This window comes from Crocuta crocuta, unplaced genomic scaffold (genome assembly GCF_008692635.1).
Source record: "Crocuta crocuta isolate KB4526 unplaced genomic scaffold, BGI_CrCroc_1.0 scaffold26, whole genome shotgun sequence".
Taxonomy (NCBI): Eukaryota; Metazoa; Chordata; class Mammalia; order Carnivora; family Hyaenidae; genus Crocuta; species Crocuta crocuta.
In genome coordinates this window covers 12,818,422-12,834,792 of record NW_027532249.1, presented here as the reverse complement: position 1 = coordinate 12,834,792, position 16,371 = coordinate 12,818,422, and the positions used below count along the sequence as shown (strand labels likewise).

The 16,371-nt window shown below is 37.0% G+C and overlaps 2 protein-coding genes across 4 annotated transcripts in view; one reads left to right on the top strand and one right to left on the bottom strand.

Annotated features, from left to right (window-relative positions):
* The window catches only part of ESCO1 (establishment of sister chromatid cohesion N-acetyltransferase 1), a 68,494-nt gene extending 59,436 nt beyond the window's left edge, over window positions 1-9,058 (top strand). For all 3 annotated transcript variants that reach the window (XM_077778185.1, XM_077778182.1, XM_077778183.1), the window contains exons 8-10: window positions 1,843-1,986; window positions 3,774-3,961; window positions 7,854-9,058. In XM_077778185.1, coding sequence (XP_077634311.1) covers window positions 1,843-1,986; window positions 3,774-3,961; window positions 7,854-8,001 — 480 coding nt within the window. In that variant the 3' untranslated portion in view covers window positions 8,002-9,058. The remainder of the gene's footprint in view (window positions 1-1,842; window positions 1,987-3,773; window positions 3,962-7,853) is intronic.
* Window positions 9,059-12,995: 3,937 nt separating this feature from the next.
* Window positions 12,996-16,371, bottom strand: part of GREB1L (GREB1 like retinoic acid receptor coactivator) — a 282,191-nt gene continuing 278,815 nt past the window's right edge. The window contains exon 36 of the mRNA XM_077778190.1: window positions 12,996-15,728. Within this exon, the coding sequence (XP_077634316.1) occupies window positions 15,565-15,728 (164 nt within the window). The 3' untranslated portion in view covers window positions 12,996-15,564. The remainder of the gene's footprint in view (window positions 15,729-16,371) is intronic.

Below are 16,371 nucleotides of genomic sequence, written 5' to 3'. Positions count from 1 at the left end.
GAGACACAGAATCAGAAGCAGGCTCCAGGCTCTGAGCTGTCAGCACAGAGCCTGATGTGGGGCTCGAACTCAAAAAACGCGAGATCATGACCTGAGCTGAAGTTGGACACCCAACCGACTGAGCCACCCAGGTGCCCCTAGACTTTTCTTAACTAAGACTATTCAGTGAATGTGAACTTCCTCATTTTAGTTTCTCAGGGCAGAATCTTAGTAACAATGCAGTATGTTTGTTACTAGCTAGTATCCCATAATGGGTTAAAAATGAAAATCTAAGGAATTTTGAGTCATTTGCCTTTAAGAACTGAAATATGAGTTGCAGGGCTAGAAGGACTTGAGTTTTCATCCCTGAATAAAGGATGTATTACATGGTATTCTACATGTCAGAGGTATGAAGACTTTAATGGTCCTAAGGGGTTATTTTCATTTTAAACTTAGTAACACAAATGAGTATTTTGCATTTTTAAATATTTGCATTTTTAAAGTCTTTGTTCATTTTTAAGAGAGCCTGAGCAGAGGAGGGGCAGAGAAAAGGAGAGAGAATCTGAAGCAGGCTCCATACTGTCAGTGCAGAGCCCAGTGTGGGGCTGAATCCCATAAACTGTGAGATCATGACCTAAGAAATCAAGAGTCAGGGGCACCTGGGTGGCTCAGTCAGTTAAGTGTCCGACTTCAGCTCAGGTCATGATCGCACGGTTTGTGAGTTTGAGCCCTGCATCGGGCTCTGTGCTGACAGCTAGCTCAGAGCCTGGAGCCTATTTCAGATTCTGTGTCTCCTTCTTTCTCTGACCCGCCCCTGCTCACGCTGTCTCACTCTCTCTCTCTCTCTCTCAGAAATAAATAAAAACATTAAAAAAAAAAAATCTAAAAAAAGAGAGAAATTAAGAGTCAGATGCTTAAACCAGCTGAGCTACCCAGGTACTTCTTGCATTTTATTTTTTAACTGGGGAAAGAATTAATGTTTGAGTACTTATAAAAACCTTTGAGTGCCTACAAGAATTCGAGCTTATCATATTTGACCTTGATCACAGTTCTAGGAGGCAAACTAAAAGAAGCACAGTTTGATGTCATATTCATATTAAGGATTCAAATCTCTGCTCCTTGATTTTCTAGATGTCCAATATCTGACATGGGAAAGTTACCTTTGAGTTTTTTTCCTTGCACATGTAAAGTGAGGAACCATAGACTTTCAAGAGATGTTGGATTTAAGTAAGATAATATCTATAAAGTGCTTTGCATAATATCTGACCAGTGGTTGATAAGGAATAAATAAATAAGGAATGTTTCTTTCCTCTCACTTCCATTTTACTGATAAGAGTACTAATTAAGGCTTGGAAAGAAAAGTGCTTCCTGGGTAAGATTCCAGTGAAGTTCTCTCCAATCCTCAAACCCATGATGCTTCTAATGGGAAGCCTTAAAGTTCTTATTGTCCATTGTAGGAGCTCTCACTGTTTTTGTTCTTTAGACTGCTGTTCTTGGCATTATTGTCCAGTTCTTTCCTCTTCTTGCACATTGTTCCACAGGCCTTGATAAACAGTAGGTCAGCACAATCATTCCAAAGAAGTCTTTTTCTTAACTTAAAAAAATGTTTATTTTTATTTATAGAGAGAGTAGGAGCTGAGAGAGAGAGAAACTTATATAGGTTCTCTTACTCAGTGCAGAGCCCAACATGGGGCTTGATCCCTTGAACCAACTGAGCCACCCAGGCGCCCTGCCCTCCACCAAAGAACTCTTTGAACAATGTCCTGCTTCGAATAATGTACTCAACCTACTGAACTGTAATAGTATATTTTTATATTTATACATTGCTCTTATTGTTACAAAAATACTTTCTTTATTTGGCAGGTTGACGAGATTAGAGAGATGGTTGATAATGATTTAGGTTTCCAACAGGCTCCACTAATGTGCTATTCCAGAACTAAAACGCTTCTGTTTATTTCTAACGACAAAAAAGTAGTTGGCTGCCTAATTGCAGAACATATCCAGTGGGTAAGTGACTTTTAAAGAGTGATCACATGTAATTTGGTGTCTAAAGAGTTCACTGAGTAATCTTGAATAACATAATCTTGGTAAAGTTAACATTTGATGTAAAGAAGCATTTGAATGTCAGCATTCCTGTGTGTGATTATTTATTAAGTGGAATTGTATCTTGCATGAGAATTAGTTTCTCAAGTTAGTATATAAAATAAAATTTTTATAAGTCAAAAGTACTGTTAAAATTTTATTTAGGAAGTTTCCATGTTGGATACTAATGTAATGTATGCTTCAGTGCCTTTAGCACTGGAATAAAGCAAAGGTTGGCAAACTGTTGCCCAAGGCAAAACCCAGCCTAATTTTGTAAATAAAATTTTACTGTAATATAGTGATGTCCATTTGCTTACATATTGTCTGGTGGCTGATTTCACACTACAAAGACTGAGTTGAATAGTTGCAGCAGAAGTCAGGTGGCGTACAAAGCCCAAAAGACTACCTAGTTCTTTATAAGAAGTTGCCTATCCCCAGAATAGATCAGCACTTCTTTGGTTGAGCACTAGGTGAGAATTTGGTTTGTATTTAGGAGCCAAATTGCACAAAAACTAAATAAAAGAATCACCTCTAAAGGGATATGCTCACATTGGGTAAGTTGTGTACTAACAGACCAACTCAGGAGAACAGAAGATTCTGGACTCTAATCATGTTCATTCAAAGAAGGCATGCCTTATTTGAATTGTCTTTTTTTTAGCTGAGTTCTTGTTCATGAATTGATTGCACATTGGATTTGACTTTTGTTCAGTTGGTATCTTTTAGTATGTTAATAGTTGCCTACAAACGTATGTTTTATTATAAAGTCTTTGAACAAAACAAAGTCAAAACAAGTCTGCATGAATTAACTTCTGTATGTTAAAAAAATTCAGACTTAAATTGTACAGCTTTATGAATCTTGTTTATTTTAACAAAATTGATTTATATGTATAGCTGATAAGTTAAATTGGGGACATAAATTTGATATGAAATGACTTGTAGAGTTTGCCATATTGAAACTGAGTTAATTTTACATAGTATAAACTTTTGTGATTTTTTTTTTTTCCATTTCTATTCTGCCTAGTTCCACAAATGACTTTTGCAGTGTTTAGAAGATAGTTATGTAATGGTTGGTTGTTTTTGTTAATTCTTCATTGTATTGTCTGATTGTTTTAAGTTTTGTGCCATGTCCCATCAGAAGGCTGACTGTTGTCCAACTAGACTGATAGAGGAGATACTATCCTTTTTAAACCACTTTGGTTTTTTTTTTTTTTTTTAAAGAGATGGGAGTATGGGGAAAGCAGCATTTTAAATTCTTGGTTCTTCTGCCATCCCTATCCCTATTCCTAGTTCTTGCATAGCTGTGAACCCTAAAACTGTGGCAGCAATCACAGAAACAGTTGTTAGGACTGCTGAGTTCGTGCTTTTGCTGGTCCTTAGAATATAGGAGGTAGAGAAAACAATAACATTCAGTTGCCATTGTGGGCCAGCCATGTTGGCAAGGTATTTTGTATGTATTACCTTACTTAATTTCTCAACAGTTTTCTCTAGTTTATAGATGAGGAACTCCTCTCACAGTCACGTAACTAGTAAGTGAATTAGAACAGAATGGAGATTCAGGTTTATTTCCTAAAGTGGGAGTCAAAACATACATGACCTTCATAGTTTGTTAAGAAGCCTGACACATATAGTGACCTCCTCACTAAGGTTAATACTAGACAATTGCTAATTAATATTCTTACTTTAAAATTTTTCCCCTAATTTTGCTATATTAGGGCTACAGAGTTATAGAAGAGAAACTTCCAGTTATCAGGTCAGAAGAAGAAAAAGTCAGATTTGAAAGGCAGAAAGCCTGGTGCTGTTCAACATTGCCAGAGCCTGCAATCTGTGGGATCAGTCGGATTTGGGTATTCAGCATGATGCGTCGGAAGAAAATTGCTTCTCGCATGATTGAATGCCTAAGGTAACTTGAATGTAATTCTTCAAGTCATTTTCTGTTGTTTTAAGATTTCAGCAGATGTTTACTATAAAGATTGGCATTTAGTTAATCTTAAATGTATAACCTTTATCTTAAGATTTTTGTAAGATTGTCAGTGAATTGGATCTGTGTTTTTTATGTGAAGTTAATCTGAGGGGGGAGAAAACACTATCAGTTAAATAAGATTAAACCATTTTTACTTACTTTTAACTATATTAGGTCAAAATAACCCACTTATTTCAAACTATGTTCAATATCAGAATTTTAAAGAAAATAATTGTGGGAAAAATTTTTTGGAATTTAGCTTTTAAGAAAATTTGTCTTAATTTAAGAATATTATTTGTAAATTATTTAAGTCTCTTACTAGTTTTTTAGTTTGCTTTTATTGCTTGATTTTAAATTAAGGATATAGAGGAAAAGGCTCCAATAAATTGCATGTTTTGGTTTTTGTTCTTTTAAAGCACTTTTGCTAACAGATTAATGGAGGTTCAAATTAATCATGCAGATGAGGATTTAATGTCCGTCTCTTGTTTTTGTTTATTCCTAGAATCCCTGTCTGCTGTTATCTGTAGGTATAGCTTTCAAAGTAACTCATCATTGTGAGATCCTAAGGCTCCAGAAATCTTAGAGCCTTAATGTGTTTCTGGTCTCTTCCCCCTATTTTATTGTAAATAGTGATCAGGAGGGCTCAGGTCTGCCCACAATTTTCATAAGAGCAGGCAGGTCTATTTCTAGCTCTTTCAAAACTAAACCTGGAATATGTAGTTGCTGAAATAATTAATAGTCCTAAATATGAGGGTGTTGCTCCTCCTTTATTTTTTTTGTAAATGAAAAACAGTTTTACTTATTTTTCTTTAATTATTTTTTAGTTTATTCACTTAGAGAAAGAGAGAGAGTAAGAGAGAGCACAAGTTGGGTAGGGCAGAGAGAGAGAGAGATCGCCACCATAAGCTTCCTGTTAAAACTATTTATATTTTTTATATTTATTTTTTTTAGTTTCTATTTTTTCATTTATTGTTCTTCTTATGTACTCAGTTCACATTGTTAAGATTACATTGTAAAAATTTTAAGTCTGTATCTTAGCTAAATAAAAAGGTTTTGTTTTAAAAAGCCTTACTGATATATAATTATGTAGCATAAAATTCATCTATACAGTGAGTGGGTTAGTAAATTCAGAAGGCTGTGCAACCATCATCACTTTCTAATTCCAGAACATGTCCATCACTGTTCCCCCCAAAACCCACACCCATTAGGAGTCACTCCCCATTTCCCTCTCCCCCACCTTCTGACAGTCACTAATGTACTTTTCTATCTGAATGAATTGCCTATTCTGAACATTTCATATAAATGGATTCCTATAATATATGGCCTTTTGTGACTGGTTTCTTTTATTTAGAAGGTTTGGTTTCTTTTATTTAGAAGGTTTTCAAGGTTCATCTGTATTGTAGCACGTGTCTGTGTGCTTTATCCCTTTTTTTATTGTCGAATAATTCTCCATTATGTGCATTTACCACCACATTCCATTTATCCATTCATCAGTTGATGGACATCGGGTTGGTTGTACTTTCTGGCTACTGTGAATAATCTGTGAACATTCATGTACAAATTTTTGTGTATTTTTATTTCTTGGTAATTTTTGCATTTTTTTTCCTCTCAGTGTATACGTAGGAGTAGAATTATTGGGCCATATAGTAACTGTTGTATAACATTTTGAATAGCTGCCAAACTGTTGATCAAAGTAGCTACACTATTTTACAATCCCTTCAGCCACATATGAGCCTCCATATTATCACCAACACCTGTTACTATCTGTCTTTTATTATCTGTCTATTCTAAAGAGTGTGGAGTGGTATTTCGTTTTGGTTTTGATGTACATTTTCCTAATGGCTAATGATGGTCACCATCTTTTCATGTGTTTATTGGCCATTTATATATATTCTTCAGAGAAATGCCTATTCAAAGCCTATGTCCATTGTTAGTTTTTCTTTTTCTTAGTAAATTGTAATAGTTCTTCATATATTCTGGAGACAGGTCCCTTATCGGATATATTTGATCTGCAAATATATTTTTTTTTCAAAATTTTATTTAAGTTTTAGTTAACATAGTGCAGTATTGGTTTCAGCAGCAGAATTCACTGGTTCATCACTTAACATATAATATCCAGTGCTCATCATAACAAGTACCTTAATAGCCATCACCCACTAGCCCATCCTCCTCCCACATCCCTCCATCAACCCTCAGTTTGTTCTCTATCCTTAAGAGTCTCTTATGGTTTGGATTATTAATTTCAAGTATATAGAAATCTAATTAATTAAACATTTTTTTAATGTTTATTCATTTTTTTTTTTTAATATTTTTTATTTCTAGGAGAGAGAGAGAGACAGCGTGAGCAGGGGAGGGTCAGAGAGAGAGGGAGATACAGACTCTGAAATTGGCTCCAGGCTCTGAGCTGGCAGTCAGCACAGAGCCCGACGCGGGGCTCGAACCCACGAACCGCGAGATCATGACCTAAGTGAAAGTCGGACGCTTAACCGACTAAGCCACCCAGGCGCCCCTGTTTATTCATTTTTTGAGAGAGAGAGAGCACTAGCAGGGGAGGGGCAGAGAAAGAGGGAGACACAGAATCCGAAGCAGGTTCTAGGCTCTGAGCTTTCAGTACAGAGCCCAGTGTGGGGAGTCTAATGCGGGGCTCGAACTCATGAACTGCAAGATCGTGACCTGAGCTGAGGTCAGACACTTAACCGACTGAGCCACCAAGGCACTCCAATTAGTTTTTTAATACTGATCTTGTATCCTGGAACCTTGTAGAACTCCTTTTTATTAGATCTAATAGTTTTTTTGTGACTCCCTTAGGAGTTTTGTATATATAAGATCATCTAAAAGTATCTCCATAAAGAGGGAGTTTTTTACTTTTTCCTTCTTGATCTGCTTTTTAATTTCTTTTTCTTATCTACTTGCCCTGGCTAGAGCTTGAAGTGAGTACACTATTGATTAGAAGAGGTGCGAGCACAGATAGCCTTCCCTTATTCCTGATCTCTGGAAGGCACTTTTTCTGTCTTCACGTTAACTTTCAGGTTCCATGATGTTCTTTATCAGGTTGAGAAAGTTACTTCTACTCTGAGTTGTTGAGTGTTTTTATCATGAAGAAGTGTTGAGTAAATGTTTTTAAAACTGTTGTTGCTTACAGATACATATGTGTGTGTGTGTGTGTGTGTGTGTGTGTGTGTGTCAAAATTTGTTTTCTAAGGCTGGGTGGAATTGATTTAGTTGTGACGTATTTCTTTATAGAATACAAAATAAAGATTAAATAGCCAATTTGCTTATATACCATCACATGGTTCCTATCTTTGTGTCAAGGAAGAGGGTAAGTCATACAGAACAGTGAAAATGGAATTTGTGTTAAATAATTTACTATAGATTTTAATTGCAACGTATCTAGAGAGAAGAGAGCAAAATAACTATCAGCATTACTTGTTTTTCAAAACTAGGCTAAGGTAGTTTTATTTTATGTATTTAACTGACAAGTATTTCTAGGATAGAAACCACCTCTTGGAAACAGACATAAGCAGGTGGAGTGTCATTTGTGTCATTTGTGACAAATTATTTCTTATTATGCTGATCAAATTCTCTGTCTTTCTCTGAAAAATTAAAGTTAAAAAATGTAAAAAAATAATAAATAAAACTTGTTGCTTTCCTAAAAATTTTTTACCTCACATTATTAATAATCTAGGTGAACAGTTATTTTCAACAATATTTAGAACATAAACATGACCTGAAAAGTCTGAATGGTCAAATTGTATTTGATAGGTTTTTCCAGTTTTAATGTTAAAAACACTAATTTTTTTACCCTTTCACCCCCCCCTTTTTTTTTTAATAGGAGTAACTTTATATATGGCTCATATTTGAGTAAAGAAGAAATTGCTTTCTCAGATCCCACTCCTGATGGAAAACTCTTTGCAACACAGTACTGTGGCACTGGTCAGTTTCTGGTTTATAATTTTATTAATGGACAAAATAACACCTAAGACAAATTCTTGCCTCTTTTCCTGCAGTACTAGAAGACATCTACTGAAGAGAATGGATTGGTTGCTGACTTTAACCAGGAACTAGGGCCATTTTTATTACAATGAACTCAGGACTGGCAACAACCATAAGGTTGTTCCATTTTCATAAAATTGGAAACAATGCAGTAATAGCTTATTATTGTTTTGTTTTTTAAAGAAGATATTTTATTATCTTTTACAGAAATTTATGATTGATGTATTTTATCTATAGTTATTTAGACATGTTTACATGCAGCAGATAATTGTTCATAGTGGACTGAAAACTAATGCAAGGACTATGGTCTCAGTGATAAGTATATTTTGAAGTTCTTAATATGGAAATATACCAGTGTAGCTTGGTACTGTATTTTTTTATACTGATCTGCTGATACCAGTTATAGTTTTTAAAGATTGTACTTTTACAGAGCGGAAACCAATGTTTTTGAGTTACTATTCAAGGAGGGTACAATATTGCATGTTCAGGAATTCAAAGCTAATTCTTAAAGGGTCTGAAATATATTTTGAAGGAATCCCCTCAAGAAAGCAGAGTTACAAATAAGCAGGAAGAATTTGGAATATTGAGCATTTTCTTCCATTTCTTTCTTTCCTATTCTTGATGCAAGAGGAAGTGGAAGGTGGTATAGAATTGAGGCTTTCTTTCTTGGAAAGCTTTCTTGTCGTGACTAGAATTAGAAAATAACCTCCCAAGTTTATTCTTCTTTCATTCTGGTTTTATTTCTTAAAATAAATGTTAATTGGGTACACTTAGGCTACTAACAGATCCCAAAGGTTTATAAAAACCTGTGGAATAGTTGTAAACTAACTATGGATGACTTGGTATCTGCTTTGTTATTCCTCAGAAATACTACACTGAGTATATGCCTGCGTTACTGGACTTCATTTTGATACTTGTCTATCCTTCATAGTGCCCTCTACTTTAAAGGGTTTATATGTTGAAAAACTGCTGTGGCCTTTTATGACCTGTATATAATGTAGAATAAAATAATAAAATACTCGATAGCTTTTTCTAAGTGATAAATGTGATGATAGTGTGTTGTCATTTGTTCTTTTTCAGGGAGTTAAATTTAATACCTTAAAATAGAATTAAAATACTGGCTTCTTAAAAGTTTCACCAGTTTGTCAAAGGATGAGTTTGTCAGTAACAACTCTGAACTTGGTCTTCCAAAAGCAGAATTCTAACATGAAAATACTCTGATCTTTTAAAGAAAGAGCCATAGCCCAAGAATGAAGCATCATTATGGTCTAACATAGATTATTTTTATGAATGAAATAATCATATCTTCATTAAAAACCAGCTGAAATTTAGGGCTTTAAATTAGCTGATGTGTATTTTATCCCTCTATAGATGTATGCTTTTCACATTCATAGAGTGGTATAAGGCTCTGTACTCTATTTGTAGGGGTGTAAATATTTCCTTTTGACTCATCATAATGGTCTGACTTTTGACTCTCCCTTCCCTTTGGACTTTAAACTTGTAGTTATCCCTGGTGTCATCATTTGTCTGACAAGGATTGTAACTTTTTTTAAAAAAAGCATGAAATTTTTGGGTATAGTATAGCTGCTATAGTAACTGTTAATCTCATAATACAGATCCAGTTTCCATAGAAACATGGTATGCTTCTTTGGGGAACCAGACTTGGTGTTTTCAAGAGAACTTGGGAGTAAAGAATATATATTGATTGGTTGGTTGGTTTAAATTTACAGTTACTAGGAACACTGTTAATTTTCATGTTTATATTGAAGAAACAGCCCCTCAAATAACTTCTACAATCTAGGTGTTTCTATAATAGTGTTAGTAACCTCTAACTTTTGAGTGTTTGCTGTGTGTCACACCTTCAGTATAGTGCTGCATTATTTTATTTAATTGTCATGATAACTCAGGTGAAGAATCTGGAATTTAGAGATTAAGAGACTGCTTATAGGAGTCTGGGTGAAAAATATGAAAACACTAAAGCTATGATGTGTGATGGAGAAGAGGAAACAGGTAAGCTTTGAGGAGACAAATGGAAGAATTGAAAGAGTTGATAACTGACCACAGAAGGATCATGGCAAAGAATTTAGGGTAATTTGGAATTTTGATTTGGGTAACTGAGTAGATGGATTGGCTCAGAAGGGAATACTGGAGAAGTATGCTTAGAGGATTGGACTAGGAAGGATGAACTCAGTTTTGGTAAGGATTTTGAGGTGGTTGTAGAATCTCTAAGGGGAGATACCTGTTTGGTATATAATTGGATATGTTGATCTAAAGTTTGAGAGAAATTTGAACTAAATTTATTAATTTAATTATGTAGAGGTTTAGAAGAGATGTCCCCACCCTGAGGTTTGTAAAATGACAGGGTGGGAGAGAGTTGTGAGGAACACGATCATTTACGAGTCTTGAAGAAGAGTATATGGGAAGAGGTCAGAGGATCAGAAGAGAGTGCTAGAAACCAAAGGAAGAGTTTCAAGAATCAAGAATGGTCAGCACCATCACATCACAATTGAAGGCTGAAGAGTGACACTAGAAAAAGAAGAGCGATCTTTTCAGAGTAGTGGAGGCAGTAATGGACACTGTGAGTATACACTAATGGCCATGGTCAAATGCCTTTGAATTTGTCAGCTGCCCTTGAATAGTTGTTCATTATAAAAATATCTGCTATATAGTCATTATAGGAATTACAAGTATAGACTGGAACTACAAGGTTTTACGGGTTATGCCCTTATCTACAGGATGTGCAGTGGTTTTAATTTGCAAGAATTATAAAAGTCAATATTTTACCATTGAGTGAAATATGACTGTCATAAGGACAGTGATATTGTAATTGTTCTTGCTTATATTTTGTGGCTTCCCAGCTAGGGTATCTGGATAGAAGCACAGCTATAGACCTGTCTAGCCATATTTCACCAGGAGTTAAGATTGCTGATTTGATTTATGGAGAGTGCAGACATACATATGTCTTCTACCTATTCTCATGGTCCTTGGGCCTTTTGGCAAATAAAGGGAAGATAACTGTCTAATAATAACCCCTCCTCCCACCATACCATTCTAGTAAAAATAAAATACACTGGACTACTTACAGAACAAACAAGTGGTCAGAAAACAACTTTTTTTCTTATAATGTATTCCATCTTTTGTCATAGTCACTGAAGTAGATGCTTTCCTTAGCTCAGCACTTGACAATTAAGAGCAGAAGGAATTTATCACGTGAGTGAATGCTTTAAACCTTGGCCNCTGTGCTCAGCACAGAGAGGCAGCTGCTGTACTGGCCAGCCATCCCCTACCCCAGTCACTATGTACAGATAAGGGGCCTACTTAGATCACCTTCAAAGCCATCTGGCAGAGCTCATGGGGCTATGTTTGGGGCCCAGCTCGAGACGGTGCTGGGCCCACTGCCCCTTGGCACTGGGTCTCTGGAAACACTGGGCTCCAACTGGTTCTCAGTCCTGTTGTCCCCCACCCTGAGTGCCTTGCAGAGGCTGAGGAAGCTGGCGTGGCAAGGACAGCCGAGTGGGGTCAGCTTCCTAGAAGCAGCCCAGTCTCTGCTATCCCTAGGAGGGAGACATGGTAATACTGAGGGGCTGGGCAGAGGCTTCTCTGAGCCCTAGGCTCCAGGGACAGAGCCCATCGCCAGGGCTACAACACTGAAGGCAAAGCGCCCCAGAGCCCTGCTGCAGAAAGCAGTCTTGACAAGCCCAGCTGAAGCCAGGAAGGGAGTTTACAGGCCAATATCTTCCTGAAATATCTTTTGTGATGGTTTCTTTCAGTGAAACCAAGTTTCAGTGCTAGAGCAGAATTCTCCTAGACCTAGAGAAAGCTTAAGGGTCAGTTTCCATGACCAAAGAGAGGCCTGAGGGATACTTGTTCCCTGGAACAGACTGAAAATTGTTCCAGCTTTTAGGTTGTTGATACAGAGGTATAGCAGTCAGATCCAGAGCTTTACGTCTTTCTGATGGAGCAGCTGCTTTGGAATATGTAGTGGAACTCTGGGAGTTTGTACTTGCTCCCAAATCTGTCACCACACTCAAAAAATGTTTATCGCCTCTCCTGAGGTAATAGCCAAGGGTCCTTGGCCTAGAAGAGTATTTTTATTTTGTTTTAAAGTTTGAGAGTGTGTAAGCAGGAGCAGTGGAGGGGGAGAGGGAGAGAATCCATGCAGGCTCCACACTGTCAGTGCAGAGCCTGACCTGGGGCTCAATCTCATGAACTGTGAATTTGTGACCTGAGACAAAATCAGGAGTTGGCCACTTAACTGACTGAGTCACCCAGACGCCCCTAAGAGTTTTCATGGTTCTGTAGCAAAGTCTACGATGCTAGCACTCTTTACATAATGGAACTGAAAGCCATTTTTCTGAAATGACAAAGTTATTTTTTATGTAGTTTGGAAATGGAGATGAACACCTCATGTCATACTACACAGTTCTAGCAACCCAAAGTTCTGTTTTTTTTACTGTTTTATTTTTGAGAGAGACAGAGTGTGAGTGGAGGAGGGGCAGAGCGAGAGGGAGATGCAGAATCTGAAGCAAGAGGCAGGCTCTGAGCTGTCAGCACAGAGCCCAATGCTCGAACCCACGAACCATGAGATCATGACCTGAGCTGAAGGTGGACGCTTAACCAACTGAGCCACCCAGGCGCCCCCAAAAGTTTCTAAGGACACCAAGCTTAATATAGTTTCCATCTATAAAAATATTACAGTTACACGATGAATATTTCTAGTATTTCTTGAATAATCATTTTTAGATCTGTCATCTGTAATGTGGAACTCTGCAAATGGGCATAGTGTGTAGATGCTTTATATGTGTGTATATCTTCTTTGTATAAGTTAACAGCTTTTCACTCGACAGGTATTTATTTAACACTTTTTTGAACTGTTATGCCAGAATAGTTGAATCTTAAGAGTCATCCAACCTGTGATATGTGGACTTCAAGTCTTTTTTGGACATACCAGGAAATTAGGGTAAAGAAAACACTTATCCCATTTAAGGGGATGGGAGAGAATTTTAATACATTCACCAAATTAAATGAAAAGACAACATACTGTAGACACAACTTAAGACAATTTTGAATCATAAACAAAATGTGAGGTAGACCAACTAGTGAACTTCACCAAATTTTGGTTAAGAAAATTTTACAGTAATAAAGTAACACAGGTGCCTCCTTTTCTAAGAATCACAAAAAGCAGTTGCATAAATTACAGCCAAAATAACTGAATACAACAATTCTAAGTTTACATTCAGTATTAGCCTGTGTGAACTGTCATACATGGCAAGGTTCAACAGGTCTATAGATCAATTATTATGCAGGCCTAGCAAACACATTCATACCACAATGTTTTAAGGATGGCAGGGCTTGAAAGTGAACACACCAGGGTATATATTAACAAATCATGGTGTCCTGTGCTTGTGCAATTTTATCCTTAAAGGAGAAGGGGACCTAACATTGTTTAAGGAATTATACTGATAAGGTGATTTTAAAAGATCCAAACCTTAGTAAGATAGGTTGAAGAGAACAGGCAGGTCAATTTGAGTTCTCCATCATTGGGGTGATGGTTTTTTGGCTTTGTTCTGGCATTTCTCTTCCACAGGGTTAAATAGTATTTAAGAGATCGCAATCATTTGATTTTTCAGAGCACAGCCCTAATATGGAGTACCTGCATCTAAAGTTACTACCTTAAAAAAACACACTTTATAAAGACTTTGAAGCCATAAAGCCAGAAGAAACCCTGAGAGGCCATCTGCCCCAGTTACAAGTGTTTTGGAATTATTTCAAGTATTTTATTTGCCCTATAAATACTGGAATATTGCACAGTGGGTTTCTTGATATCATCTGCATTAGGCCCTTTCAACAAAACAGGAACAACTGAAATACATTCATATCTAAATCAACCTGGTTCAAAACGTACCTCTTTACCAAAAATTCTAAGCAGTATTTTTAAAGTATACATAAGACAGATCCTCTCTGAAGGAGAATTTAAAATGGGGTTTAAAGGAATTGTTCATTTCAAAATACATTTAAAGCATCATACGTAGCTGTAATAAAACCAAGAGATCTGCAAACCATTTTCAGATTAGTACATTCCATTTTTTCACTACTGTAAGTAAACTCCTTGTTATCACAAGCTAATAAAGCTGGTCCATTAACATTTTTTGTTCTAAGTAAATTCAGGCTTAGTCAGCCCCTTCTCAGTAGTTTCAGGCCACAAATAAGACCTCAATTCAAGTAAAAATGGCCATTTTAAGTGGTACGTATGGGCTAATGAGAAAAATGTCAAATTGTTGAATGATGAGAGCTGGAGTAATTTAAGCATAAATTCCCAATAGACTTTGTTCTAGAACATTTCTAAAAGTCTGGGTTTGATTAAAATATATGGTGAGAAACTTACACTGTTGGTACTGGACAAACACCCCCTGCCAATTTTAGTGAGTCAGACACTTTTAATGGAATCTTTCTTACTCCTCACAAAAGAATCACTGGTAGGATTAAAACCGTTCTCTCTCTTTCTATGGCTCTGTTCCCCATTTGAGCAATTTTTGTGTTGTTGTCTGCATAAGGTAGTTGATATTTATTCAGTGTATCTTTTATTAAAGGAAGCTTTACTTGAGGCCCTGAAAAGAAAGAAACTAGTTCCGTTCCACACAGAACCAGAGCCTGACATTTAGCTTTGCTGGTGCCAACTGCTTAATTCCAACCAAACAGGGTGGGCATGTGGTGACTGCTAAAAGCTTCTTAATTGGCTCAACTACTGAATTAGGTTCTCCTTGTACAAGATTAAACTCTGTTCCATATTCTTATAGACATAATGTGCTTAGAGACTGGAAATGTTTTTAAAGAATGAAAAAGCCAAAAGAATTTCAGCAAGGAGAAGCTGCATAAATGCATACAGTGCCTGCTCTCCATTTACTGATTTGTTTTGTTCAGTTTAAATAGTAAACTTTTAACTCCTGTGGAAATTTTGCCAAAAATTTCAATACATATAAGATTATAAATCTTAAACTAACACTGCACAGAGAAAGACAAAGCTACTTTTTTTTTTTAAAATACAAATATCTTCTACAGTCTATCATTCAGACCCCTGAGTAGTACTGTACCAAAGTACAGATCTGAAGAGAAACTGAGGGTTCAGGCCTCAAACGTTAATCTTCATTTAATTCCACACCAGTGGTGTGAGTCTCATGTAACACATTCAGGCTAGCTAATGCTGAGAGTCCGTTTTCCCCCTAACGTAGTGTAGTAGAAAACAATGCAAACTCCATGTTCGTTCTCCTAAGTACACCCTCCTCAGGCTCCCGTGGCAGACCATGTCGTAATTGCATAACTGCCTAGGGTGGAGTTAACCTGAATTGAAGGTCCCAAAAGTGGAACTGAAAGAGAGTGATACCCCAGAGACCTGCCTCAGATTGGGGTTGGATGGGCAGATTTCTTTGGAGAACAAATATGTTGCACTTTGCTCCACAGTGATTGTACTTTAAAGGAAAGAAATCCCAAATAATTGTTTCTGCCCCACCCCACCTAGGCATCCCCTCGCTCTTTTTGGTCTCTTCAAAAGCTCACACGTGGCGACCAGTAAGAAAGTAGAGGGGCTTGTCATCACTGCTGTTGGCAGTTTGAAACTCGTCCCGGAGGCGGAACTGCCACTCATCCTCTAGCTCTAAGCGGACAATTGTTTGGCGTAAGGAGCTTCTGTCTTGGCAGATGACACACAGGGTAGCACCTTCAGAAAAGAGGGCAGAAGTGCATCTTAGATTCAGGGATTGAATTATCAAGAGCCTACCGTCTTTTCTGATAATGTCCTCTAAGCTGACATATCTGAGAACCAACATATAGGTAAGTAACCTATCACAACTGCTCATTATAATTTTCATTTATTTGAGTAAGTAGTATTACAGATTCAAAAGTTCAAGAGTGTAAAGTGAAAAATCTCTTCCCCTGTGGTAACTGATGGTAAAACCAAATGTTCTGTGTTTCTAGAGCAGGGGTCCTCCACCTCAGCACCACTGGATAATTCTCTTACGGAGGCTGTTCTGTTCTTATAGGACGTTTTAGCAGCATCCTTGACTTCTACTCACTATATACCAGCAGCACCTTCTGTGTGACAGCCTAAAATGTCTCCAGATAATGCCAACTGTCCGCTGGAGGCAACCCCCCTCCCTCACTGTTCCAGATGTATTTTATGCATATGTAAATACACATGTTCATCTGTTCTTAAATTCTACATGAGTGAAATCATACAGTATTTGTTTCTCTGACTTCTTTCACTTAGCATCATATACCCAGGTCCATCCATGCTGTTGCAAAGGCAAGAGCTCCTTTTTTTATGGCTGAGTGATATGCCATTGTATACAAATACATTTTCT